At 50.9% G+C, this 25,512-nt stretch overlaps 1 protein-coding gene across 2 annotated transcripts in view; it reads right to left on the bottom strand.

The window, feature by feature from the left end:
• Nucleotides 1–24,139, bottom strand: part of LOC132828802 (protein S100-A1-like) — a 39,877-nt gene extending 15,738 nt beyond the window's left edge. For both annotated transcript variants that reach the window (XM_060845903.1, XM_060845904.1), the window contains exon 1: nucleotides 24,022–24,139. In XM_060845903.1, coding sequence (XP_060701886.1) covers nucleotides 24,022–24,129 — 108 coding nt within the window. In that variant the 5' untranslated portion in view covers nucleotides 24,130–24,139. The remainder of the gene's footprint in view (nucleotides 1–24,021) is intronic.
• Nucleotides 24,140–25,512: the final 1,373 nt, after the last annotated feature.

The following is a 25,512-nucleotide window of genomic DNA, read 5'->3' as shown; positions in this document are numbered from 1 at the left end:
TTATCCACCTTGAACCGTTTCAAGACCTCCAGCACTTCCTCCTCTGTAATCTGGACATTTTGCAAGATGTCACCATCTATTTCCCTACAGTCTATCTCTTCCATATCCTTTTCCACAGGAACAACACAGGCTCTGCCTTCTGGCCATAATGAACGAGAAGGTTCCAATGTTGGGTGGATTCGAGGATGCTCACTTTCCTTCCCCTCACCGATGTTCTTTGTGATTGGTTGACAGTCTCAATCCTGCAATGTCACCTCGATGTTTTTATTTCCTTTTCCTTCCTGTCTAACATGGTCTGTCACTCTCCAACTCTGTCTGGTGCCCCTGTCCTGTCTAAACTTCACTGTATCACGTTGGAAAATTGAAGTTGTTCCACGTTGTATCCGTCATTTTCGATGCTTAACCCAGACCTCCCAGGAGTTGGGAGGTCATACCAGCTTTTGTTGTTTCTCAGTTTGTTTGAATAGCATTAAACCAACCACTCCCTACAATAAAGGACATTTCAACACGAGCAAATAGAGACTGCCGTTGAGAAACCGAACTGGGATCGGTCACGATACCATCAAACTGAGAGCAAGTGATTTGCAGCGCTGTCTGACTTTTAAAAATGAGTTTCTGATCGGTATCCTCTCCGTGAATAATTGGTGAAAACTGATGAGCCATAGGATCAGGAAGAGGCCATTCAGCTTTATGGACTCCATGCTATCCTATCAGATCAGGCCTGATTGAAGCCCCAGACCCATTCACTGGCTGTCATGGTTTGTCCTGAACCCAAACACTGAGCTTCAGAGAGTTACCCCGACAGAAGGCATCACTGGCCAAGGGGCAAAGGGATCCATTGCTGCTAATCAAGTGAAAGGAAGTTGATGAGAACATGGAATACAAACACAAACAGACGAGGCATCAGCTTTACCGAATGCACAGCCAAATGTTCCAGTTTCATATTTTTGTAAAACTATTCACAAGGACAGCAACCCAACTAGGCTTGAAAATAGTGATCTCGAAAGCCAACAGCGCGGCACTCCCTCAGCACTGACCCTCCGACAGTGCCCACTCCCTCAGCACTGACCCTCCGACAGTGCCTGCTCTCTCAGCACTGACCCTCCGACATTCCCTGCTCCCTCAGCACTGACCATCCGACAGTGCCTGCTCTCTCAGCACTGACCCTCCGACATTCCCTGCTCCCTCAGCACTGACCCTCCAACAGTGCCTGCTCCCTCAGCACTGACCCTCCGACAGTGCGCTACTCCCCCAGCACTGACCCTCCGACAGTGCCCACTCCCTCAGCACTGACCCTCTGACAGTGCGGCACTATCCCAGCACTGACCCTCCGACAGTGCCCACTCCCTCAGCACTGACCCTCCGACAGTGCGGCACTCCCTCAGCACTGGGTCTGCAGCAGGTACTGAGGGAACCAACAAGAGGGAAAAACATACCTGAGCTCATCCTGACTGGCTGCAGATGCATCTGTTCACGACAGTATTGGTAAGAACGACTGTATCAGAGTCGAACTATGACAGGCTTCCCCTCGCACTTTCTTATTGGTTACACAGGGCCTCCAATGGCCATGAGCTATAGCTACTTCCAGAACCAGAGTCAATGATGTACTGAAACTGAACTCCACAACAGGTGTGTGTGTGTGTGTGTGTGTGTGTGTGTGTGTGTGTGTGCGCGCGCTGTTGTGAATGCTGGTGGATGACTAACCAACTGACTGGAGGAGGAAGCTCCACAAATATCCCCGCCCTCAATGATGGAGGAACCCAGCACATCAGTGTGAAAGGTAAGGGTGAAGCTCTCACGGCAATCTTCAGTCAGAAGTGCCGAGTGGATGACCCACTGAAGTGCTGGAAGGGGTCAGTAACAGCGCTATCAAACAGCACCTGCTCAGCAATAACCTGCTCAGTGACGCCCAGTCTGGGTTCCCCCAGAGCCACTCAGCTCTTGACCTCAAAAGGTCCAATTACCTCCATCTGCACCAGAATGATTCCATAATCAATGATATCTTTGTTGCGAACCTGGAGCTGAATTTGAGATGAAATGAGAGAATCATTTCCACTCCCTTTTCCCTGGACCTGAAATTTATTCCTTTTTAGATAATGATCCAAATCGATTTGAAAGGCATAGTTGAAGGAGTGTGATGGAATACTCCCCACCTGCCTGCATGGGGGCAGCTCCAACAACACTCAAGAAGCTTCACACCACCTACATCCACAAGCATCCACTCCCTCCCCCATCGACGCTCAGCAGTAGCAGTGTGTACTCTCTACAAGATGCACTGCAGAAATTCACCAAAGATCCTCAGGCAGCACCTTCCAAACCCACAACCACTTCCATCAAGAAGGACAAGGGCAGCAGATACATGGGAACACCAGCACCCTCACGTTCCCCTCCAAGTCACTGTCTTGGAAATATATCATCATTCCTTCAGCTTTGCTGGGTCATAATCCTGGAATTCCCTCCCTCAGGGCATTGTGGGTCTTCCCACAGCACACGGACTGCAGTGATTCCTCCCAACCTTCTCCACAGAGCTCAGTGATTGTGTAATGAGTACTAGCCCAGCCAGTGAGCCAGCCATAAATTAATGATAATAATTACTGTCCAATATTGCATTCCCATTGGCTCACTGTCATCAGGCTGTTTCCCCCAGTGAGAACAGGGTGGAATCCCCAGATGTAGCCTCCCTCCCCTGGGGCAATGGGAATTCCCCCCCTCCCCAATCCCACTGGGCCCTGACCCCCTGGAGGCTTTTTTTAACTGATTTCAGAGAGAATGATTTCCAATTAGTTGTGGACCTGGGGATTCCTCAGAACAAACAAAATATTCTTGAACTATGGAGATGGCTCCAGCTGCCAATCTTGTACACACACTGTTCAGTGTTCACTCTGTCCACACTCAGCAGGTCCCTCAGGGAGAATGTCCCACAGGGAGCTTCGAGGAGTCTGTGCTGCTTTCTGTTGGTGAAAGGCTGTTTCTGTTCAGAATGACTGTGACCTCACCATGACCTAAGTGCACAGTAGAGTCATGACCCTGGTTGGGTTCTGATACTGAAGAAGGCCTTTCGTCTGCTTGCCTTTATTGATGTGGAGGAGTCAGTGTTGGACTAGGGCAGACAGAGTTAAAACTCACACAACACCAAGATATCAGAGACAGTGAGGACTGCAGATGCTGGAGATCAGAGTCGAGAGTGAGGTGCTGGAACAGCACAGCAGGTCAGGCAGCATCCTTGATGAAGGGCTTATACCTAAAACATTGATTCTCCTGCTCCTCGGATGCTGCCTGACCTGCTGTGCTTTTCCAGCACCTCACTCTCGATCTAGGTTACAGTCCAACAGGTTTATTTGGAAGTACTAACTTTTGGAGCGCTGCTCCTTTGTCGGTAACTAATGGGTCAGGATCATAGCTCACAGAATTTATAGCAAAAGGTCACAGTGTCACACAACTGCTGCAATATATTGAACAAACCGAGACTGCTGTTTCTGTTTTCTGTAGATCATTGTGTCACTCTGAAAGCTTTACTTTTAACCTGAAGGGAGTTAAATGTCTCTGTCTCTCAATATGTGTTTTCTTTGCTGGAAGACATTGTGTTTTAACAAACTTTTTTTATGAGATTGACTCAGTGAAAGTGTTTGTGGTTTCATAGCGTCATAGAGATGTACAGCATGGAAACAGACCCTTCGGTCCAACCTGTCCATGCCGACCAGATATCCCAACCCAATCTAGTCCCACCTGCCAGCACCCGGCCCATATCCCTCCAAACCCTTCCTATTCATATACCCATCCAAATGCCTCTTAAATGTTGCAATTGTACCAGCCTCCACCACATCCTCTGGCAGCTCATTCCATACATGTACCACCCTCTGCGTGAAAAAGTTGCCCCTTAGGTCTCTTTTATATCTTTCCCCTCTCACCCTAAACCTATGCCCTCTAGTTCTGGACTCCCCGACCCCAGGGAAAAGACTTTGTCTGTTTATCCTATCCATGCCCCTCATAATTTTGTAAACCTCTATAAGGTCACCCCTCAGCCTCCGACGCTCCAGGGAAAACAGCCCCAACCTCTTCAGCCTCTCCCTTTAGCTCAAATCCTCCAACCCTGGCAACATCCTTGTAAATCTTTTCTGAACCCTTTCAAGTTTCACAACATCTTTCCCATAGGAAGGAGACCAGGATTGCATACAATATTCCAACAGTGGCCTAACCAATGTCCTCTACAGTTGCAACATGACCTCCCAACTCCTGTACTCAATATTCTGACCAATAAAGGAAAGCATACCAAACGCCTTCTTCACTATCCTATCTACCTGCAACTCCACTTTCAAGGAGCTATGAACCTGCACTCCAAGGTCTCTTTGTTCAGCAACACTCCCTAGGACCTTACCATTAAGTGTATAAATCCTACTAAGATTTGCTTTCCTAAAATGCAGCACCTCGCATTTATCTGAATTAAACTCCATCTGCCACTTCTCAGCCCATTGGCCCATCTTGTCCAGATCCTGTTGTACTCTGAGGTAACACCTCCAATTTTGGTGTCATCTGCAAACTTACTAACTGTACCTCTTATGCTCGCATCCAAATCATTTATGTAAATGGCAAAAAGTAGAGGGCCCAGCACCGATCCTTGTGGCACTCCACTGGTCACAGGCCTCCAGTCTGAAAAACAACCCTCCACCACCACCACCCTCTGTCTTCTACCTTTGAGCCAGTTCTGTATCCAATGACTACTTCTCCCTGTATTCCATGAGATCTAACCTTGCTAATCAGTCTCCCATGGGGAACCTTGTCGAACGCCTTACTGAAATCCATATAGATCACATCTACCGCTCTGCCCTCATCAATCCTCTTTGTTAGTTCTTCAAAAAACTCAATCAAGTTTGTGAGACATGATTTCCCACGCACAAAGCCATGTTGTCTATCCCTAATCAGTCCTTGCCTTTCTAAATATACGTACATCCTGTCCCTCAAGATTCCCTCCAACAACTTGCCCACCACCGAGGTCAGGCTCACCGGTCTATAGTTCCCTGGCTTGTCTTTACCACCCTTCTCAAACAGTGACACCACATTAGGGGGAGCAGCCCCAGATCGTGGTCCACGTTGGCACCAACGATATAGGTAGGAAGAAGGGTGAGGATGTCAGACAGGCTTACAGGGAGCTAGGTTGGAAGCTCAGAGTTAGAACAAACAGAGTTGTAGTCTCTGGTTTGTTACCCGTGCCACGTGATAGAGAGTCAAGGAATAGGGAGAGAGAGCAGTTAAATGCGTGGCTACAGGGATGGTGCAGGAGGGAGGGATTCCGGTTTCTGGACAACTGGGGTCCTTTCTGGGGAAGGTGGGACCTCTATAAAAAGGATGGGCTACACCTGAACCTGAGGGGCACCAGTGTCCTTGGGGGGAGGTTTGCTAGTGCTCTTTGGGAGGGTTTAAACTAACTCCGCGGGGGCATGGGAACCAGGACTGTAGCTTTAGGGTACAGGACCTTGAGTGTAGGGAGGTTAGGAATAATGCAGCGATCTCTAAGGAGGGTGCCTGTAAACAGAAAGGAGGATTGAAGTGTGTATACTTCAATGCCAGAAGTATAAGGAATAAGGTAGGTGAACTTGCAGCGTGGGTTGGTACCTGGGACTTCGATGTTGTGGCCATTACAGAGACGTGGGTAGAACAGGGACAAGAATGGCTGTTGCACGTTCCAGGGTTCAAATGTTTTAGTAGGATCAGACATGGGGGTAAAAAAGGGGGAGGCGTGGCATTACTTGTCAAAGACAGTATCACAGCAGTGGAATGGACGATGGAAGAGGACTTGCCATCTGAGGTAGTTTGGGCTGAGGTTAGAAATAGGAAAGGTGAGGTCACCCTGTTAGGTGTTTTCTACAGGCCTCCTAATAGTCCTAGAGAAGTAGAGGATAATATTGCGAGGATGATTCAGGAAAAGAGTGAAGGTAGCAGGGTGGTTGTTATGGGGGACTTTAACTTCCCAGATATTGACTGGGAGAGCTATAGCTCGAGTTCATTAGATGGGTCGGTGTTTGTACAATGTGTGCAGGAGGGTTTCCTGACACAATATGTCGACAGGCCAACAAGAGGGGAGGCTATATTGGATTTGGTTCTAGGTAATGAACCAGGCCAGGTGTTAGACTTGGAGGTAGGTGAGCACTTCGGGGACAGTGACCACAACTCGGTGACTTTTACTTTAGTGATGGAGAGGGATAATCGTGCGCCGCAGGGCAAGAGCTATAGCTGGGGGCAGGGAAATTATGATGCAGTGAGGCATGACTTAGGTTGTGTGGATTGGAAAAACAGGCTTCAAGAGAAGAACACTAATGAGATGTGGGGAGTGTTCAAGGAGCAGCTACTACGTGTCCTCGATAGGTATGTACCAGTCAGGCATGGTGAAAAGGGCCTTGTGAGGCAGCCGTGGTTTAGTAAGGAATTGGAGTCCCTTGTGAAAGGGAAGAAGGCGGCATATGTAAAGATGAGGCGTGAAGGTTCAGTAGGGGCGATTGAGAGTTATAAGGTAGCCAGGAAGGAGCTAAAGAGGGAGCTAAGAGAAGCGAGAAGGGGACATGAAAAGTCTTTAGCTGGTAGGATTAGGGAAAACCCAAAGGCTTTCTATAGGTATGTCAAGAATAAAAGGATGACTAGGGTAGGTATCGGTCCAGTCAAGGATAGTAGTGGGAAGTTGTGTGTGGAGGCGGAGGAGATTGGAGAGACATTAAATCAGTACTTTTCATCAGTATTCACTCAGGAACAGGACACTGTTGCTGATGTGAATATGGAATCACAAATAATTAGAATGGATGCCCTGGAAATATGCAGGGAAGAGGTTTTGGGAATATTGGAAAGGATGAATATAGATAAGTCTCCTGGGCCTGATGGCATTTACCCCAGGATCCTATGGGAAGCTAGGGAGGAGATAGCAGAGCCATTGGCCTGGATTTTTATGTCGTCATTGTCAACGGGAATAGTACCAGAGGACTGGAGGATAGCGAATGTGGTCCCATTGTTCAAGAAAGGGAGTAGGGATAGCCCTAGTAACTATAGGCCAGTGAGTCTGACTTCAGTGGTGGGCAAAGTCTTAGAGAGAATGGTAAGGGATAAGATTTATGAACATCTGGGTAGGAATAACGTGATCAGGGATAGCCAGCATGGTTTTGTGAAGGGCAGGTCGTGCCTCACAAACCTTATTGAGTTCTTTGAGAAGGTGACTAAGGAAGTGGATGAGGGTAAAGCAGTAGATGTTGTGTATATGGATTTTAGTAAGGCGTTCGATAAGGTTCCCCATGGTAGGCTAATGCTAAAACTTCAGAGGTATGGCATTGAGGATACATTAGAGGTTTGGATTAGGAATTGGCTGGCTGGAAGGAGACAGAGGGTAGTAGTTGATGGATTATGTTCATCTTGGAGTGCAGTTACTAGCGGTGTACCACAAGGATCTGTTTTGGGACCATTGCTTTTTGTTATCTTTATAAATGATCTAGAGGAAGGACTTGAAAGCTGGGTAAGCAAGTTTGCGGATGACACGAAAGTCGGTGGAGTTGTGGATAGTGAGGAAGGAAGTGGTAGGTTACAGCGGGATATAGATAAGTTGCAGAGCTGGGCGGAAATGTGGCAAATGGAATTCAATGTAGCTAAGTGCGAAGTCGTTCACTTTGGTAGGAATAACAAGATGATGGATTACTGGGCTAATGGTAGGCTACTTGGTAGTGTGGATGAGCAGAGGGATCTTGGTGTCTATGTACACAGATCTCTGAAAGTTGCCACCCAGGTAAATAGTGCTGTGAGGAAGGCATATGGTGTACTGGGCTTTATTGGCAGAGGAATTGAGTTCCGGAGTCCTGAGGTCATGTTGCAGTTGTATAAGACTCTGGTGAGGCCTCATCTGGAGTATTGTGTGCAGTTTTGGTCGCCATACTATAGGAAGGATGTGGAAGCTTTAGAACGAGTGCAGAGGAGGTTTACCAGGATGTTGCCTGGAATGGTAGGAAGATAGTATGAGGAAAGGCTGAGGCACTTGGGGCTGTTCTCATTGGAGAAGAGAAGGTTTAGGGGAGATCTGATAGAAGTGTATAAGATGATTAGGGGTTTAGATAGGGTAGATACTAAGAACCTTTTACCGCTAATGGAGTCAGGTGTTACTAGGGGACATAGCTTTAAATTAAGGGGTGGTAGGTATAGGACAGATGTTAGGGGTAGATTCTTCACACAGCGGGTTGTGAGTTCATGGAATGCCCTGCCCGTATCAGTGGTGAACTCTCCTTCTTTATGTTCATTTAAGCGGGCATTGGATAGGCATTTGGAAGTTATTGGGCTAGTATAGGTTAGGTAGGACTCGGTCGGCGCAACATCGAGGGCCGAAGGGCCTGTACTGCGCTGTATCCTTCTATGTTCTATGTTCTATGTTCTATATCTGCCAACCTCCAGTCTTCCGGCACCTCACCTGTGACTATCGATAATACAAATATCTCAGCAAGAGGCCCAGCAATCACTTCCCTAGCTTCCCACAGAGTTCTGGGGTACACCTGATCAGGTCCTGGGGATTTATCCACCTTGAACCGTTTCAAGACCTCCAGCACTTCCTCCTCTGTAATCTGGACATTTTGCAAGATGTCACCATCTATTTCCCTACAGTCTATCTCTTCCATATCCTTTTCCACAGGAACAACACAGGCTCTGCCTTCTGGCCATAATGAACGAGAAGGTTCCAATGTTGGGTGGATTCGAGGATGCTCACTTTCCTTCCCCTCACCGATGTTCTTTGTGATTGGTTGACAGTCTCAATCCTGCAATGTCACCTCGATGTTTTTATTTCCTTTTCCTTCCTGTCTAACATGGTCTGTCACTCTCCAACTCTGTCTGGTGCCCCTGTCCTGTCTAAACTTCACTGTATCACGTTGGAAAATTGAAGTTGTTCCACGTTGTATCCGTCATTTTCGATGCTTAACCCAGACCTCCCAGGAGTTGGGAGGTCATACCAGCTTTTGTTGTTTCTCAGTTTGTTTGAATAGCATTAAACCAACCACTCCCTACAATAAAGGACATTTCAACACGAGCAAATAGAGACTGCCGTTGAGAAACCGAACTGGGATCGGTCACGATACCATCAAACTGAGAGCAAGTGATTTGCAGCGCTGTCTGACTTTTAAAAATGAGTTTCTGATCGGTATCCTCTCCGTGAATAATTGGTGAAAACTGATGAGCCATAGGATCAGGAAGAGGCCATTCAGCTTTATGGACTCCATGCTATCCTATTAGATCAGGCCTGATTGAAGCCCCAGACCCATTCACTGGCTGTCATGGTTTGTCCTGAACCCAAACACTGAGCTTCAGAGAGTTACCCCGACAGAAGGCATCACTGGCCAAGGGGCAAAGGGATCCATTGCTGCTAATCAAGTGAAAGGAAGTTGATGAGAACATGGAATACAAACACAAACAGACGAGGCATCAGCTTTACCGAATGCACAGCCAAATGTTCCAGTTTCATATTTTTGTAAAACTATTCACAAGGACAGCAACCCAACTAGGCTCAAAAATAGTGATCTCGAAAGCCAACAGCGCGGCACTCCCTCAGCACTGACCCTCCGACAGTGCCTGCTCCCTCAGCACTGACCCTCCGACAGTGCCTGCTCCCTCAGCACTGACCCACTGACAGTGCCCAGTCCCTCAGCACTGACCCTCCGACAGTGCCCACTCCCTCAGCACTGACCCTCCGACATTCCCTGCTCCCTCAGCACTGACCCTCCGACAGTGCGGCGCTCCCTCAGCACTGACCCTCTGACAGTGCCCACTCCCTCAGCACTGACCCTCCGACAGTGCCCACTCCCTCAGCACTGACCCTCCGACATTCCCTGCTCCCTCAGCACTGACCCTCCGACAGTGCGGCGCTCCTTCAGCACTGACCCTCTGACAGTGCCCACTCCCTCAGCACTGACCCTCCGACAGTGCGGCACTCCCTCAGCACTGACCCTCCGACAGTGCGGCACTCCCTCAGCACTGACCCTCCGACAGTGCCCACTCCCTCAGCACTGACCCTCTGACAGTGCGGCACTCCCTCAGCACTGACCCTCCGACAGTGCCCACTCCCTCAGCACTGACCTTCTGACAGTGCGGCACTCCCTCAGCACTGACCCTCCGACAGTGCCTGCTCCCTCAGCACTGACCCTCCGACATTCCCTGCTCCCTCAGCACTGACCCTCCGACAGTGCGGCACTCCCTCAGCACTGACCCTCCGACAGTGCCTGCTCCCTCAGCACTGACCCTCCGACAGTGCGGCACTCCCTCAGCACTGACCCTCCGACAGTGCCCACTCCCTCAGCACTGACCCTCCGACAGTGCTCACTCCCTCAGCACTGACCCTCTGACAGCGCGGCACTCCCCCAGCGCTGACCCTCCGACAGTGCTCACTCCCTCAGCACTGACCCTCCGACAGTGCGGCACTCCCCAAGCGCTGACCCTCCGACAGCGCCTGCTCTCTCAGCACTGACCCTCTGATAGTGCCCACTCCCTCAGCACTGACCCTCCGACAGTGCGGCACTCCCTCAGCACTGACCCTCCGACAGTGCCCACTCCCTCAGCACTGACCCTCCGACAGTGCTCACTCCCTCAGCACTGACCCTCCGACAGTGCAGCTCTCCCTCAGCACTGACCCTTCGATGGTGCGGCAGTCCCTCAGCACTGATCCTCTGACAGTGCGGCATCCCTTAGCACTGACCCTCTGACAGTGCGGCACTCCCTCAGCACTGACCCTCCGACAGTGCGACACTCCCTCAGCACTGACCCTCCGACAGTGCGGCACTCCCTCAGCACTGACCCTCCGACAGTGCAACACTCCCTCAGTACTGACCCTCTGACAGTGTGGCACTCCCTCAGCACTGACCCTCAGACAGTGCCCACTCCCTCAGCACTAACCCTCCGACAGTGTGGCACTCCCTCAGCACTGACCCTCAGACAGTGCCCACTCTCTCAGCACTGACCGATGGTCTGTTGCTGACCATTTTGCTGCATATTTTATACAGTAATGAGTATGTGAGGGTGAGTGGCTATAATTTATGGGTAAGGTAAAAACAGTGACTGCAGATGCTGGAAACCAGATTCTGGATCAGTGGTGCTGGAAGAGCACAGCAGTTCAGGCAGCATCCAACGAGCAGCGAAATCGACGTTTCGGGCAAAAGCCCTTCATCAGGAATAAAGGCAGTGAGTCTGAAGTGTGGAGAGATAAGCTAGAGGAGGGTGGGGGTGGGGAGAAAGTAGCATAGAGTACAATGGGTGAGTGGGGGAGGGGGATGAAGGTGGTAGGTCAGGGAGGAGAGGGTGGAGTGGATAGGTGGAAAAGGAGCTAGGCAGGTCGGACAAGTCCGGACAAGTCATGGGGACAGTGCTGAGCTGGAAGTTTGGAACTAGGGTGAGGTGGGGGAAGGGGAAATGTGGAAACTGTTGAAGTCCACATTGATGCCCTGGGGTTGAAGTGTTCCGAGGCAGAAGATGAGGCGTTCTTCCTCCAGGAAGAGGTGAGGGAGGAGGTGTGGGCACTGGTTTTACAGTTCCTGTCGCGGAGGAGGAAGTGGGAAGTGGTGCTGGTGTAATTACGGAAGATCAACTCTTCTTCCTCCGCTACATCTTCCACCTCGGAACACTTCAACCCCAGGGCATCAATGTGGACTTCAACAGTTTCCTCATTTCCCCTTCCCCCACCTCATCCCAGTTCCAAACTTCCAGCTCAGCACTGTCCCCATGACTTGTCCGGACTTGTCCGACCTGCCTATCTTCTTTTCCACCTATCCACTCCACCCTCTCCTCCCTGACCTATCACCTTCATCCCCTCCCCCACTCACCCATTGTACTCTATGCTACTCTCGCCCCACCCCCACCCCCCTCTAGCTTATCTCTCCACGCTTCAGGCTCACTGCCTTTATTCCTGATGAAGGGCTTTTGCCCGAAACGTCGATTTCGCTGCTCGTTGGATGCTGCCTGAACTGCTGTGCTCTTCCAGCACCACTGATCCAGAATATAATTAATGGGTGGTGATTGGCCGGTGTTTGAGTGATCTTTCACCCCCACCCCCACCTTCCCCAAACGGGAGTGGAGCACACATCCTTTGGGTATTGTTCAGTTTGTGATCGGAATCATGTGGCAAACATTTCCTAATGTTCCTGCAGCTCTCTCTGTGAGATATTCCAGTCTAGTTCTTTGTTAGTGGAATATTTTTCCTATTTGATGAGTCAGAGAACATTTGCTCCCTTGAGATTCAACACCCCCCCATGCTCCCTTCCCCCTCTCCCCCAGAACCCTTCCCCCACCTTTGATCTGCGTCTCACTGCGACCCTCCCCCCACCGGGAGGCTGCCATTCTGAGGACAGTCTCTCCAGCAATCTGCCTGTGGGCCCCTGTACTGTTCAGCCTGGATTCTTGTGCAGTGACACGCTGCAGGTCAGTGTGACAGCTCGCAATCTGATATGGATATTCAGACCATAACTGGGTGGCACAGTGGTTAGCACTGCTGCCTCATGGTACCAGGATCCCAGGTTCAATTCTAGCCTCAGGTGACTGTCTGTGTGGAGTTTGCACATTCTCCCCGTGCTCCCTCTTCCTCCCACAGTCACAAAGATGTGCCGGTCAGGCTGGATTGACTGTGGGAAATTACTCATAGTGTCCACGGATGAGCAGGCTAGTCGGGTTAGCTGTGGGAAATGCAGGGTTAAGGAGTGGGGAGTACGATGCTTGTTAGAGGGTTAGTGTTGTCTCAATGGGCTGAATGGCCTGTGACCAACTGCAGAATTTGATGAACAGACAACAGGAATCTCGTGTGAGTGGGCCAGTGGAAAGCATTGAATTCAGCAGGGGTTCGGAAAGAAAATATTGTTGGATTGCTGTTTGTTGGAAAGTGCTGTGTGAGAGAGTGTTTTATTTTTACATTTTTCTCCATTAGAGAGCTGGCCTGGGGCGTGGAATGGTTACTGGTGTCCCGGGGGAACAGAGGTTAATGCTGACTGTTTGTTTAAACAGGAATGAAGCAGAAAGGAGAGTTTACGGCTTTTCAAACCAGCGTCTTCTTTATAAAGGGCTGGTTTTCGGAAGCCAGAAAGACACTGTTCCTGAGCACCAGGATACCAGTCTGATTGCAATCATTCCCCGTTGGCATGGAGACAGCTGGCTGGAACTGCACAGGCTGGGCTGGGCTGGACTGGGCTGGGCTGGGCTGGGCAGGGCTGGACTGGGCTGGGTTGAGCTGGGCTGGGCTGGGCAATGCTGGGCTGGGCAGTGCTGGGTTGAGCTGGGCTGGGCTGGGCAGTGCTGGGCTGGGCTGGGCAATGCTGGGCTGGGCTGGGCAGGGCTGGGCTGGGCTGGGCAGTGCTGGGCTGGGCAGAGCTGGGCTGGGCAGAGCTGGGCTGGGCAGTGCTGGGCTGGGCTGAGCTGGGCTGGGCTGGGCTGGACTGGGCTGGGCTGGGCAGTGCTGGGCTGGACTGGGCTGGGCTGAGCTGGGCTGGGCTGAGCTGGGCTGGGCTGGGCAGGGCTGGGCTGGGCTGGACTGGGCTGGGCTGGGCTGGGCTGAGCTGGGCTGGGCTGAGCTGGGCTGGGCTGGGCAGGGCTGGGCTGGGCTGGACTGGGCTGGGCTGGGCAGTGCTGGGCTGGGCTGGGCAGGGCTGGGCTGGGCTGGGCAGAGCTGGGCTGGGCTGGGCAGTGCTGGGCTGGGCTGGGCTGGGTTGAGCTGGGCTGGGCTGGGCAGTGCTGGGCTGGGCTGGGCTGGGCTGGGCAATGCTGGGCTGGGCTGGGCAGGGCTGGGCTGGGCTGGGCAGAGCTGGGCTGGGCTGGGCAGTGCTGGGCTGGGCTGGGCAGAGCTGGGCTGGGCAGAGCTGGGCTGGGCAGTGCTGGGCTGGGCTGAGCTGGGCTGGGCTGGGCAGAGCTGGGCAGGGCTGGGCTGGACTGGGCTGGGCTGGGCAGTGCTGGGCTGGGCTGGGCAGGGCTGGGCTGGGCTGGGCAGAGCTGGGCTGGGCTGGGCTGAGCTGGGCTGGGCTGGGCAGAGCTGGGCTGGGCTGGACTGGGCTGGGCTGGGCAGTGCTGGGCTGGGCAGGGCTGGACTGGGCTGGGTTGAGCTGGGCTGGGCTGGACAGGGCTGGACTGGGCTGGGCTGGGCTGGATAGGGCTGGGCTGGGCTGGGCTGAGCTGGGTTCAAGTCCCTGCTCTTTCTCCCCTCCTTTCAAATGTTTCAGTAAATACCCTCAGCCCCAGCAGATGGATATCCATGGAGTCCAGGCCAAGGCACCCTCTCTTATCATTAAGTCTATAAGTCCTGATAAGATTTTTTTTCCCCAAACTACAGCCCCTCATATTTATCTAAATTAAACTCTATCTGCCTCTTCTCAGCCCATCGGCCCATTTAAGGAGAGCTGGAGTTGTGTTGGAGCCAGGGTCCCAGCCGACCGAGCAGCATCAGTGGAGCAGGAGAGTCGGTGTTTCGTCAGGAATGTGCTCCTCAGACTCTCCTGCTCCTCGGATGCCGCCTGACCTGCTGTGCTTTTCCAGCACCACTCTCTTGACTATGATTCCCAGCATCTGGAGTCCTCACTTTCTCCTTGAATTGGAGGAGGTTCAGAGGAGGTTCACTTGATTGATCCCAGAGATAAGGGGCTTGCTTCATAAGGAGAGATTGAGCAGTTTAGACCGATACTGTCTGGAACTCTTATTGAATTATAGAAGATGCTGAAGGAGATTAGTAAACAGATGTAGACAGGATGGTTCCTCATGTGAGGCAATCTGAACTGGGACTTTTCAAATAAGTGGTGGGGGGTGGGGGCAGATTTAAGGCAGAGATGGGGAGGACTGAGTTCTCTGAAAGTGCCATGAATCTGTGGAATTCATTCCCCTAGAGTGCAGTGGATGCTGGGACATTGAGTAAAGTTAAGGAGGTGATTGACAGGTGTTTCATTAGATCTGAGCCCAGTCTGTTTCTAGTTTAATCATTTTAACTCCGTCATTCTTTGGAGAAATTTGTGCTGCCCCCTTCAAATCCGGAGCTAATTCCTGAAGGGGCCAGGATCTAAATCTCACCATTCTGGGATGAAGCAATCTCTGTCAAACTGAAGTTTTGTTTCCAATCCCTCTTCAAATAAAGGGCCTACCCTAAGGTCCACCAATCAAAGGGATGTTTCACGTGATCATTAATCACTTTGGGACTTGGATCCCAACATCTCAATGCTTCTCCCCATTGCCCTCTTGTCATCATCTCACACTCTCAGATCTCCCTTTCTGGTGGAGCCCTGTCCCATCGTCATATTGAGCTCTATCTACCTTGAGTTTGCTCACTCTCACTCTATCTCTCTCAGTCTGTCACCCTCTGACAGCACTCACTGGCCATCTGAACTTTGAATTATCTGCAAACATTAATCTGGAGTTCTCTCTCTAGCCTTCCACATCTGCCAAGGTACAGTGCCACCTCCTGATGAAGGGCTTATGCCCGAAACGTTGACTCTCCTGTTCCTCGGATGCTGCCTGACCTGCTGTGCTTTTCCAGCACCACACTCTCGACTCTGATCTCTAGCATCTGCCCCCTCACTGTCTCCCTGTGCCACCTCTCCTCCAGTTTGTGGTTTGCTATGAGATGGAAGGATGTTTTTAGAAGTGGGTATCCCCTGTGTGGGTGACAGTGATGAGGAGGTGCTCAGTTACACGGCTGGCCCTCAGTGTTTACCTTATTAAGCTTCAATGGAAATGGAACAGAGTATTACAGCTATAACTGTCAGAGTCACTCACAGCTCCACACGCACTGGAGATAGCAAATACCAAAGGGACTTGTTCAGAGAGAATCTGAGGAAAACACCAACTGGAAATAAGTTCATTCCCACCTCCCCCCCCCCGGACTCCCGGGAGCAACCACAGAAACACTCCCAGCTGTTTCCAGACTCCTCCCACTTCATGTTAACTCATAGAATCCCTACACTCTGGAAATAGTCCATTCGGCCCAAAAAGCACCCCACGCAGACCTTAACACTGTATTTCTCAGAGCCAATCCACCCTAACCCACACATCGTTGGACTGTGGGAGGAAACTCACACAGACGCAGGGAGAACGTACAAACTCCACCCGAGGGTGGAATTGAACCTGGGTCCCAGGTGCTGGGAAGCAGCAGCACTAACCACTGAGCCACTGTACCACCCAAACCAGCCTGGTCTTCTTTGTCACACTGACACCTGCAGGAACATCCCAGTTTCAGAATCCAAATGTAATCCAATTTCCAGATAACTACTTTGAACATTCTTTGAACAGAATGCCAGGCTTGTGCAGAACCACAAGGTGAGCTGGGTGTTATTGGTGAACACATGACCACTCACTCTGTCTCAGAATGAGAACTGTCAGTCCCTTTACCACTCAAACAGACCTGCTACAGAGCTGTCTCAGGTGGGGGGACGCTCACTGGAAGTTGTATTGGTTCTGGATGGGTGGGGTGTGGGTGGGGGTGGATGGGGTGTGGGTGGGGATGGATGAGGTGTGGGTGGGGTGTGGGTGTGGGTGGGGGTGCGTGGGGTGTGGGTGGGGGTGGATGGGGTTTGGGTGGGGGTGGATGGAATGTGGGTGGGGTGTGGGTTGGGGTGGAGGGGTGTGGGTGGGGTGGATGAGGTGTGGATGGGGTGGGTGGGGTATGGGTGGGGGTGGATGGGGTGTGGGTGGGGTGCGGATGGGGGTAGGTGGGGGTGTGGGTGGGGGTGGATAGAGTGTGGGTGGGGTGTGGGTTGGGATGGATGGGGTGTGGGTGGGGTGGAAGGGGTGGGTGGGGTATGGGTGAGGGTGGATGGGGTGGGTGGGGGTATGGGTGGGGGGTGGGTGGGTGGTCTCCAGGGGAGGGCTCTCTTTTTCCCACTTTCTGTAGGGTCCTTGGGTGGATACACTGTCCCATGTAATGTCCGCTGTTTGTTCTGTGTTACTGTGGAGTCTGTGGGCCACATGGATAATGACTGGGGCTATTGCACATCTTTTAGGTTATTTTCAAACACTCGTTATCCTTTCAGTGGCAAAAGTCAGGTCCATGTTACTGATATTTGACAACCTTCCATGAGGTAACTACAAAGAGATCCTGTCACCAAATCATCCTTTATTTACACATGGCGTGTCCTTGACACTGATCCAGCTCCCTACGAGACAGCTCTCAGAGTGAGCGGAACACCAACACTCCTGATTAATTTTTTAAAATTTCTTTTTTTCTCTTTTTTTACATACTCCCACATACATGTATATACGTGGACTTTAGTAAGGCGTTTGATAAGGTTCCCCATGGTAGACTAATGGAGAAAGTGAAGTCACATGGTGTGCAGGGTGTTCTAGCTAGGTGGATAAAGAACTGGTTGAGCAACAGGAGACAGAGAGTAGTAGTTGAAGGGAGTTTCTCGAAATGGAGAAAGGTGCCCAGTGGTGTTCCACAGGGGTCAGTGTTGGGGCCAATGTTGTTTGTAATATACATAAATGATCTGGAAGAGGGCACTGTTGGTATGATCAGCAAGTTTGCAGATGACGCGAAGATTGGTGGAGTAACAGAAAGCATAAGGGACTGTCAGAGAATACAGGAGAATATAGACAGACTGGAGAGTTGGGTGGAGAAGAGGCAGATAGAAATTGATCCAGACATATGTGAGGTGATGCATTTAGGGAAGTCTAATTCTAAAGCGAATTATACAATGAATGGAAGAGCCTTGGGAAAAGTTGATGAGCAGAGAGATCTGGGAGTTCAGGTCCATTGTTCCCTGAAGGTTGCTGCACAGGTGGATAGAGTGGCCAAGAAGGCTTAAGGTATGCTTGACTTCATCGGACGGGGCATTGAGTATAAGAGCTGGCAGGTCATGTTAAAATTGTATGTGATGTTGGTTCGGCCGCATTTAGAATACTGTGTACAGTTCTGGTCGCCACATTACCAAAAGGATGTGGACACTTTGGAGAGGGTGCAGAGAAGGTTTACGAGGATGTTGCCTGGTATGGAAGGTGCTAGCTATGAAGAGAGGTTGAGTAGGTTAGGCTTGTTTTCATTAGAAAAAAGGAGATTGAGGGGGGACCTGATTGAGGTCTACGAAATCATGAAGGGTATAGACAGGGGGGATAGAGATAAGCTTTTTCGCAGGGTGAGGGATTGAATAACGAGGGGTCACGCTTTCAAGGCGAGAGGTGAAAAGTTTAAGGGGGATACACGCGGCAAGTACTTCACACAGAGGGTGGTGGGTGTTTGGAATGCGTTGCCAGCAGAGGTGGTAGAGGCAGGCACGGTCTATTCATGTAAGATGTGTGTGGACAGATGCATGGGTAGGTGGGGAGCAGAGGGATACAGATGCTTAGGAATTGGGCGACAGGTTTAGAAAGTACACTTGGATTGGCTCAGACTTGAAGGGCCGAAGGGCCTGTTCCTGGGCTGTAAATTTTCTTTGTTCTCTTTGTACCCCCGTCTAACTGCAGTAATGTTTATATTTCCCCCAGCACCACGTTGAACACTCCTGTTTTTTTCCCCTGTTTTTTCTTTCTCTTTTTTTTCTCTTTTTTTTCCTTTTTTATTCCTCAGCACCCATGGTGTGTGTGTGTGTGTGTGTGTGTGTGTGCAGGTGTGAGACACAGTGAGAGACACAAGGTGCACGAATCTTTATTCAAATTTCCACCACCAGGAAGAAAGGAAACACCCGAGTGGCCAGTGACAAGCAGTGCCCTTCACATCAAAGGGCAATGCTGTGTGATCAGACAGTGAAGGGGAGGGCAGGGACTAAATCAAAATAGAGTTGGAGGGGGAAATGATGCACTCCACTCCCTGCGGCGCCCACCTCTCCCTGAACAACTCCAGGTGTTGGTGGACACCGCGTGCTCCTTCTCCAAGGACACCCGGGCCCTAACGTAACCGCGGAAGAGGGGCAGGCAGTCGGCCCTAACAACCCCCTCCACGGCTCGCGGCCTGGACCTGTTTATGGCCAGTTTGGCCAGGCCCAGGAGCAGGCCCACGAGGAGGTCTTCAGACCTGCCCTCCCTCCTCCGCACCGGGTGCCCGAAGATCAGGAGCGTGGGACTGAAGTGCAACCAAAAGCAGAGGAGAAGGTTTTTCAGAAAATCAAAAAGGGAGTGCAAACGCCCACACCCAATATACACATGGTCCACGGACTCCACAGCACCACAGAACAAGCAGTTGGGCTGGGAGTCCGTGAACCACCGCAATCTGCGGTTGCAGGGGACTGCTGCATGCAGCACCCTCCACCCCAGATCCCCGAGAGAAAGGGGGAGGACTCCTGCGTAGAGAGCCAACGCTCCTGTTTATACCTGTCAGCCAGAGGTCCCTGACTGGACCAGGTTAACAGCCCCAACCAGGGAACTCCTATTAGATCAAACTGCTGACCTCATTATAACACTACATCCCTCACCCTCTAATTCTGGGGAGTGTTGGCCTATTTTGTTTCTTGTCACCTTTCCTGGAGGGGTCGGGCAGGTCAGAGGGCATCATGGAGGGTCTGTCAATGGGCTTGGTCAAGGAAGCAGGCAGGAGAGACGCTGGTTATTCCCAAATGCCCCCTGCTTTTCCTTGGATCACCTTGGAGAGGGAAGACATGATCCACCAACATGATTGAGACTTTCAGAGAGACCGCTCGCCCCCATGGACCCTGCAGGGCACTCTCTCCACCCGCAACTGAACAAATGGAATCTGTTGCAAACTGTCACATTGTCATGTCAGTACCTCTTCCTGTTTACACAGACACCAATGATCTATTCTCCAGGCTCTAGGCTGAGAATTGAGAAAAGAAGATTAGTGCCCAGTTCAGAATCCCGGACCTGACTGCAGAGTTGGAAACTGATGTGGTACCAATATTGGATTGTGAAGACTCCCAGGGCCCCTTGTATCAACAAGAATTAAACAGCTTCATGTTTTTGGAAACTGCTAAAAGAATCTCGAGCAGTTGCAGGGAGAGTGTGTGAGCTGGAACAATAGCTGGAACAAGATCTTAAACAGACCAACAAAGTCTGGATATATTTGTAAATTAGCAAGACCAAATGGGGTCTGAGTGACTGTTTTGGAGAACATTTCCACTCTGCCTGTATGAATGGCCCCGAGTTGCCAGTTGCTTGCTGCTGTTTCATTAAGCCACCTTGTTCTGGTGCTAACATCCATCCCAGTGAAGCTCAACACAAACTCAAGGACCAGCATCTCATCTTCCACTGAGGCACTTCACAGGCTCAAGGACCCAACACTGAGTCTCTCAACTTCAGAGCATGACCTCTGACCTCCAGTTTGGTTACAATCCACATCCTTTCCCTCCTTCATTGTTGTGTCTTATCGGCTTTTTTTGTTGGGGAGAAGGTGAGGACTGCAGATGCTGGAGATCAGAGCTGAAAATGTGTTGCTGGAAAAGCGCAGCAGGCCAGGCAGCATCCGAGAAGCAGGAGAATCGACGTTTCGGGCACGAGCCCTTCTTCAGGAATGAGGAGTGAAGTGTGATTTGTTGTCAGGAGGAAGGACTTATTTCCTCCTTTTCATACCGATCGTTAACACCCATTTTCCATCTCAATCACTCCTTTACCACCATGAACACAACCTTTGTGTGTGACTCTGGCACTCTCATCATCTGTTCCATTTGCTCCTCAGTCTCCAGCATCAAACCCAACCTATTCTGCCCCCTTTTGGTTGTGACAGTGAAAGGGCCTGAGTGAGTGGGCACATTAATGTTGCAGATATTTTGCAGTGTGATTTAGACAGGGTGAGGGACTGGGCAGATTTACGGCAGATGCAGTACAATGTGAATAAATGTGAAGTTATGCTGTTTAGTGGCAAAAATAGGAAGGCAGATTATGTTTGGCTGTAAATTGAGAAAGGAGAGTGTTCCCTGAGACCTGGGTGTATTGTACAAGAGTTGTTGAAAGGCAGTAAAGAAGCGAAACTGTACATCGGCCTCCATAGCGAGAGGGTTCGAGGACAGAAACAAAGATTTCTTGTTGCAGTTATACAGGGCATTCGTGAGGCCACGTGTGGAGTCTTGTGTGCAGTTTAGATTAGACTTACAGTGTGGAAACAGGCCCTTCGGCCCAACAAGTCCACACCGACCCGCCGAAGCGCAACCCACCCATACCCCTACATTTACCCCTTACCTAACATTACGGGCAATTTAGCGCGGCCAATTCACCTGACCCGCACATCTTTGGACTGTGGGAGGAAACCGGAGCACCCGGAGGAAACCCACGCAGACACGGGGAGAATGTGCAAACTCCACACAGTCAGTCGCCTGAGTTGGGAATTGAACCCGGGTCTCAGGCACTGTGAGGCAGCAGAGCTAACCACTGTGCCACCGTGCCGCCCAAATGTTTTGGTCTTTTCTGAGGATTGATGTTTTTGTGATAAAGGGAGTGCAGTGAAAGTTTACCAAATTGATTCCAGGGAATGGCAGGATGATAAATGAGCAATTGATTCAGTTAGGATTGTAGTCACTGGAAGTTGGAAGAATAAGTTGGGGGGTGTGGAGGGGGAGGGGAATCTCATCAAAACCTAATAAAATTCCAACTGGTCTAGACAGGTTAGATGCTGGGAAGATGTTCCTGATGGTAGGGGGACTCCAGAACCAGGGGTCTCAGTTTAAGAATAAAGGGTAAACTTTAATCAGACTGAAAAGAGGAGAAAGTTCTTCATCCAGGGATGGGTGAAATTCACGACCACAAAAAGTGGTTGAGGGCAAAATGTGATTTCTAGGAAGTGGTAGATATATCCCTTGAGTCAAAAGGGACCATGGAGTTTGGCTCAAGGTTAGGAGTTGGGGAAGGATTGTGGGGTATTTTCAGGCCAGGGTTGAGGTGGAGTCACAAAGCATTCTGCCAACTTCACAGAAAAGAGTCAGGAAGATTTTACAGAGAGATATTTCTTGTGTGATCTTTCACTCAGTTTGCTGCTAACTCTTGTGACTGCAGCAGGAACTCCGAACAATAAACAGAGCGATGACTCAATCTCCCTCTGGCCAGGAATATCCAGTTTTTCTACTTCATCGTTTCCTTGGCAACAAGAATATCTGAAACAGTTCTGGATTGGGCAAACATTCTCGAATATTTACAAAGGACACTGCAGGCTGGGGCTTGTGGATAATTTCACACCCACCAGTAGCAATGCTTGAGACATGGAACAGCCCTTCCAGCTCCAAAACACTGTTCCCTCCAGCCGCAGTACACTGTCCCTTCCCCAACACACTGTTCCCTCCAGCCCCAATATACTGTCCCCCACAACAGTGTCCCCTCCCCAATACACTGGCCCCTCCCAATACACTGTCCCTTCCCCAATACACTGTCCCCTCCAGCCCCAATACACTGTCCCTTCCCCAATACACTGGCCTTTCCACAACACACTGGCCCCTCCCCTATACACTGTCCCTTCCCCAATACACTGTCCCTTCCCCATACACTGTCCCCTCCAATCCCAATACACTGTCCCTTCCCCAATACACTGTCCCTCCCCCAACACACTGTCCCCTCCCCATACACTGTCCCCTCCAACCCCAATACACTGGTCCCATCCCAATACACTGTCCCCTCAAGCCCCAATACACTGTCCCTTCCCCAAAACACTGTCCCTTCCCCAACACACTCCCCTCCCCTATACACTGTCCTCTCCAACCCCAATACACTGGCCCCTCCCCAATACACTGTCCCTTCCCCACTACACTGTCCCCTCCACAATACACTGTCCCCTCCAGTCCGAATACACTGTCCCTTCCCCAATACACTGTCCCCTCCAGTCCCAATACACTGTCCCTTCCCCAACACACTGTCCCCTCCCCTATACAGTGTCCCCTCCAACCCCAATACACGGGCCCCATCCCAATACATCATCCCCGCCAGCCCCAATACACTGTCCCTTCCCCAATACACTGTCCCCTCCAACCCCAATACACTGGCTCCTCCCCACTACACTGTCCCTTCCCCACTACAGTGGCCCCTCCCCAATACACTGTCCCTTCCCCACTACACTGTCTCTTCCCCAACACATTGGCCCCTCCCCAATACACTGCTCCTTCCCCAACACACTGGCCCCAACCCAATACACTGCTCCTTCCCCAACACACTGGCCCCAACCCAATACACTGTCCCTTCCCCAATACACTGTCCCTTCCCCAATACACTGCTCCTTCCCCAACACACTGGCCCCTCCCCAATACACTGCTCCTTCCCCAACACACTGGCCCCAACCCAATACACTGGCCCTTACCCAATACACTCTCCCTTTCCCAATATATTGTCCCCTCCAACCCCAATACACTGTCCCTCCCCAATACACTGTCCCCTCCCCAATACACTGGCCCCATTCCAATACACTGTCCCTTCCCTAATATACTGGCCATTGCACAACACACTGACCCTTCACCAATACACTGTCCCTCCCCAACACACTCTCCCTTTCCCAACACACTGGCCCCTCCCCAATACACTCTCCCTTTCCCAATACACTGTCCCTTCCCCTATACATTGTCCCCTCCAACCCAAATACATGTCTCCTCCAACACAAATACACTGTCCCCTCCCCAATACACTGTCCCTTCCCCAATACACTGGCCCATCCCAATACACAGTCCCTTTCCCAATACACTGGCCCTTTCCCAATACACTGTCCCCTCCCCAAACACTGTCGCCTCCAGCCCCAATACACTGTCCCTTCCCCAATACACTGTCCCCTCCAGCCCCAATACACTGTCCCTTCCCCAATACACTGTCCCCTCCAGCCCCAATACACTGGCCCATCCCAATACACTGTCCCTTCCCCAATACATTGGCCCCTCCCCAATACACTGCCCTTTCCCCAATACACTGCCCCTTCCCCAATACACTGTCCCCTCCCCAACACACTGGCCCCTCCCCAATACACTGCCCTTTCCCCAATACACTGGCCCCTCACCAATACACTGTCCCATTCCCAATACATTGTCCCTTCCCCAATTCATTGTCCCCTCCCCAATACACTGTCCCCTCCCCTATACACTGTCCCTTCCCTAATACACCGTCCCCTCCAGCCCCCATGCAGGGACCCCCATGCTCCAGTGCCGTACTCCTTCTAACCTCATGCGTTGTATCGGGGAAGTCTTGTCCTGGGGCTGCTTGTTCAACCGATTTCCACTGAAGAGTTAATATTTTGAGCAGTGAATACTTTGCAAATGTAGTCACCATCTGGCAGGGAGTCAAATCGACAGCTTAAAATAAGCTGCAGCTGGACTGAGGCGGTTAGTCAGAGCTCGAGATTAAACAACAGCAGCAATGGCCGAATGGCCAGGTGTTGGGTGGGGTTGTGGTGGGAGGGGACCTGAGGAGTGAAGTGTACACATGGGTGAAGAGTTACTCAGGGGACAGATTGGATGTGAGCAGAGAAGGAGTTTACAAAAGGGAGTTTAGCAGAATGGTGCAAAGACAGAGGAAGGAACTGGATGAGATATGAACCCAGAGAATGGAGGCCAGGAGCAGTTTGGAAATGGTCTGGGATGAACAGTCAGACGCTCACTCAGCCACTCCCATCCCACAAGCCCACAGCCCCTCCAACCATTCTCCAATTCACCGGGAGTTGCTGCTTGTTCTGTATCCAATCCTGTTCTCACTGTACCTCGCTCTTTTACCCCCCTCGGCCCAGCTGATGTCTGACAATTTCAGGTTTAAAATTCAGAGTGGATTTAACACATCTGCTAGTTGCTGACAGTTATAGACAGTGAGAGAGTTACAGGCTGTGAGAGAGTTACAGACAGCGAGAGAGTTACAGACAGTGAGAGAGTTACAGACAGTGAGAGAGTTACAGACAGCGAGAGAGTTACAGACAGTGAGAGAGTTACAGGCTGTGAGAGAGTTACAGGCTGTGAGAGAGTTACAGACAGTGAGAGAGTTACAGGCAGTGATAGAGTTACAGGCTGTGAAAGAGTTACAGGCAGCGAGAGAGTTACAGACAGCGACAGAGTTACAGACAGTGAGAGAGTTACAGACAGTGAGAGAGTTACAGACATTGACGGAGTTACAGACAGTGAGAGAGTTACAGGCTGTGAGAGAGTTACAGACAGTGAGAGAGTTACAGGCAGCGACAGAGTTACAGACAGTGAGAGAGTTACAGACAGTGAGAGAGTTACAGATATTGACGGAGTTACAGACAGTGAGAGAGTTACAGGCTGTGAGAGAGTTACAGACAGTGAGAGAGTTACATACAGCGATAGAGTTACAGGCAGCGAGAGAGTTACAGACAGCGACAGAGTTACAGACAGTGAGAGAGTTACAGACAGTGAGAGAGTTACAGACATTGACGGAGTTACAGACAGTGAGAGAGTTACAGGCTGTGAGAGAGTTACAGACAGTGAGAGAGTTACAGGCAGTGATAGTTACAGGCTGTGAGAGAGTTACAGACAGTGAGAGAATTACAGGCAGCGACAGAGTTACAGACAGTGAGAGAGTTACAGACAGTGAGAGAGTTACAGACATTGACGGAGTTACAGACAGTGAGAGAGTTACAGGCTGTGAGAGAGTTACAGACAGTGAGAGAGTTACAGGCAGTGAGAGAGTTACAGGCTGTGAGAGAGT

Source organism: Hemiscyllium ocellatum, chromosome 28 (genome assembly GCF_020745735.1).
Source record: "Hemiscyllium ocellatum isolate sHemOce1 chromosome 28, sHemOce1.pat.X.cur, whole genome shotgun sequence".
NCBI classification, from domain to species: Eukaryota; Metazoa; Chordata; class Chondrichthyes; order Orectolobiformes; family Hemiscylliidae; genus Hemiscyllium; species Hemiscyllium ocellatum.
This window is presented reverse-complemented; position numbering and strand designations above follow the sequence as displayed.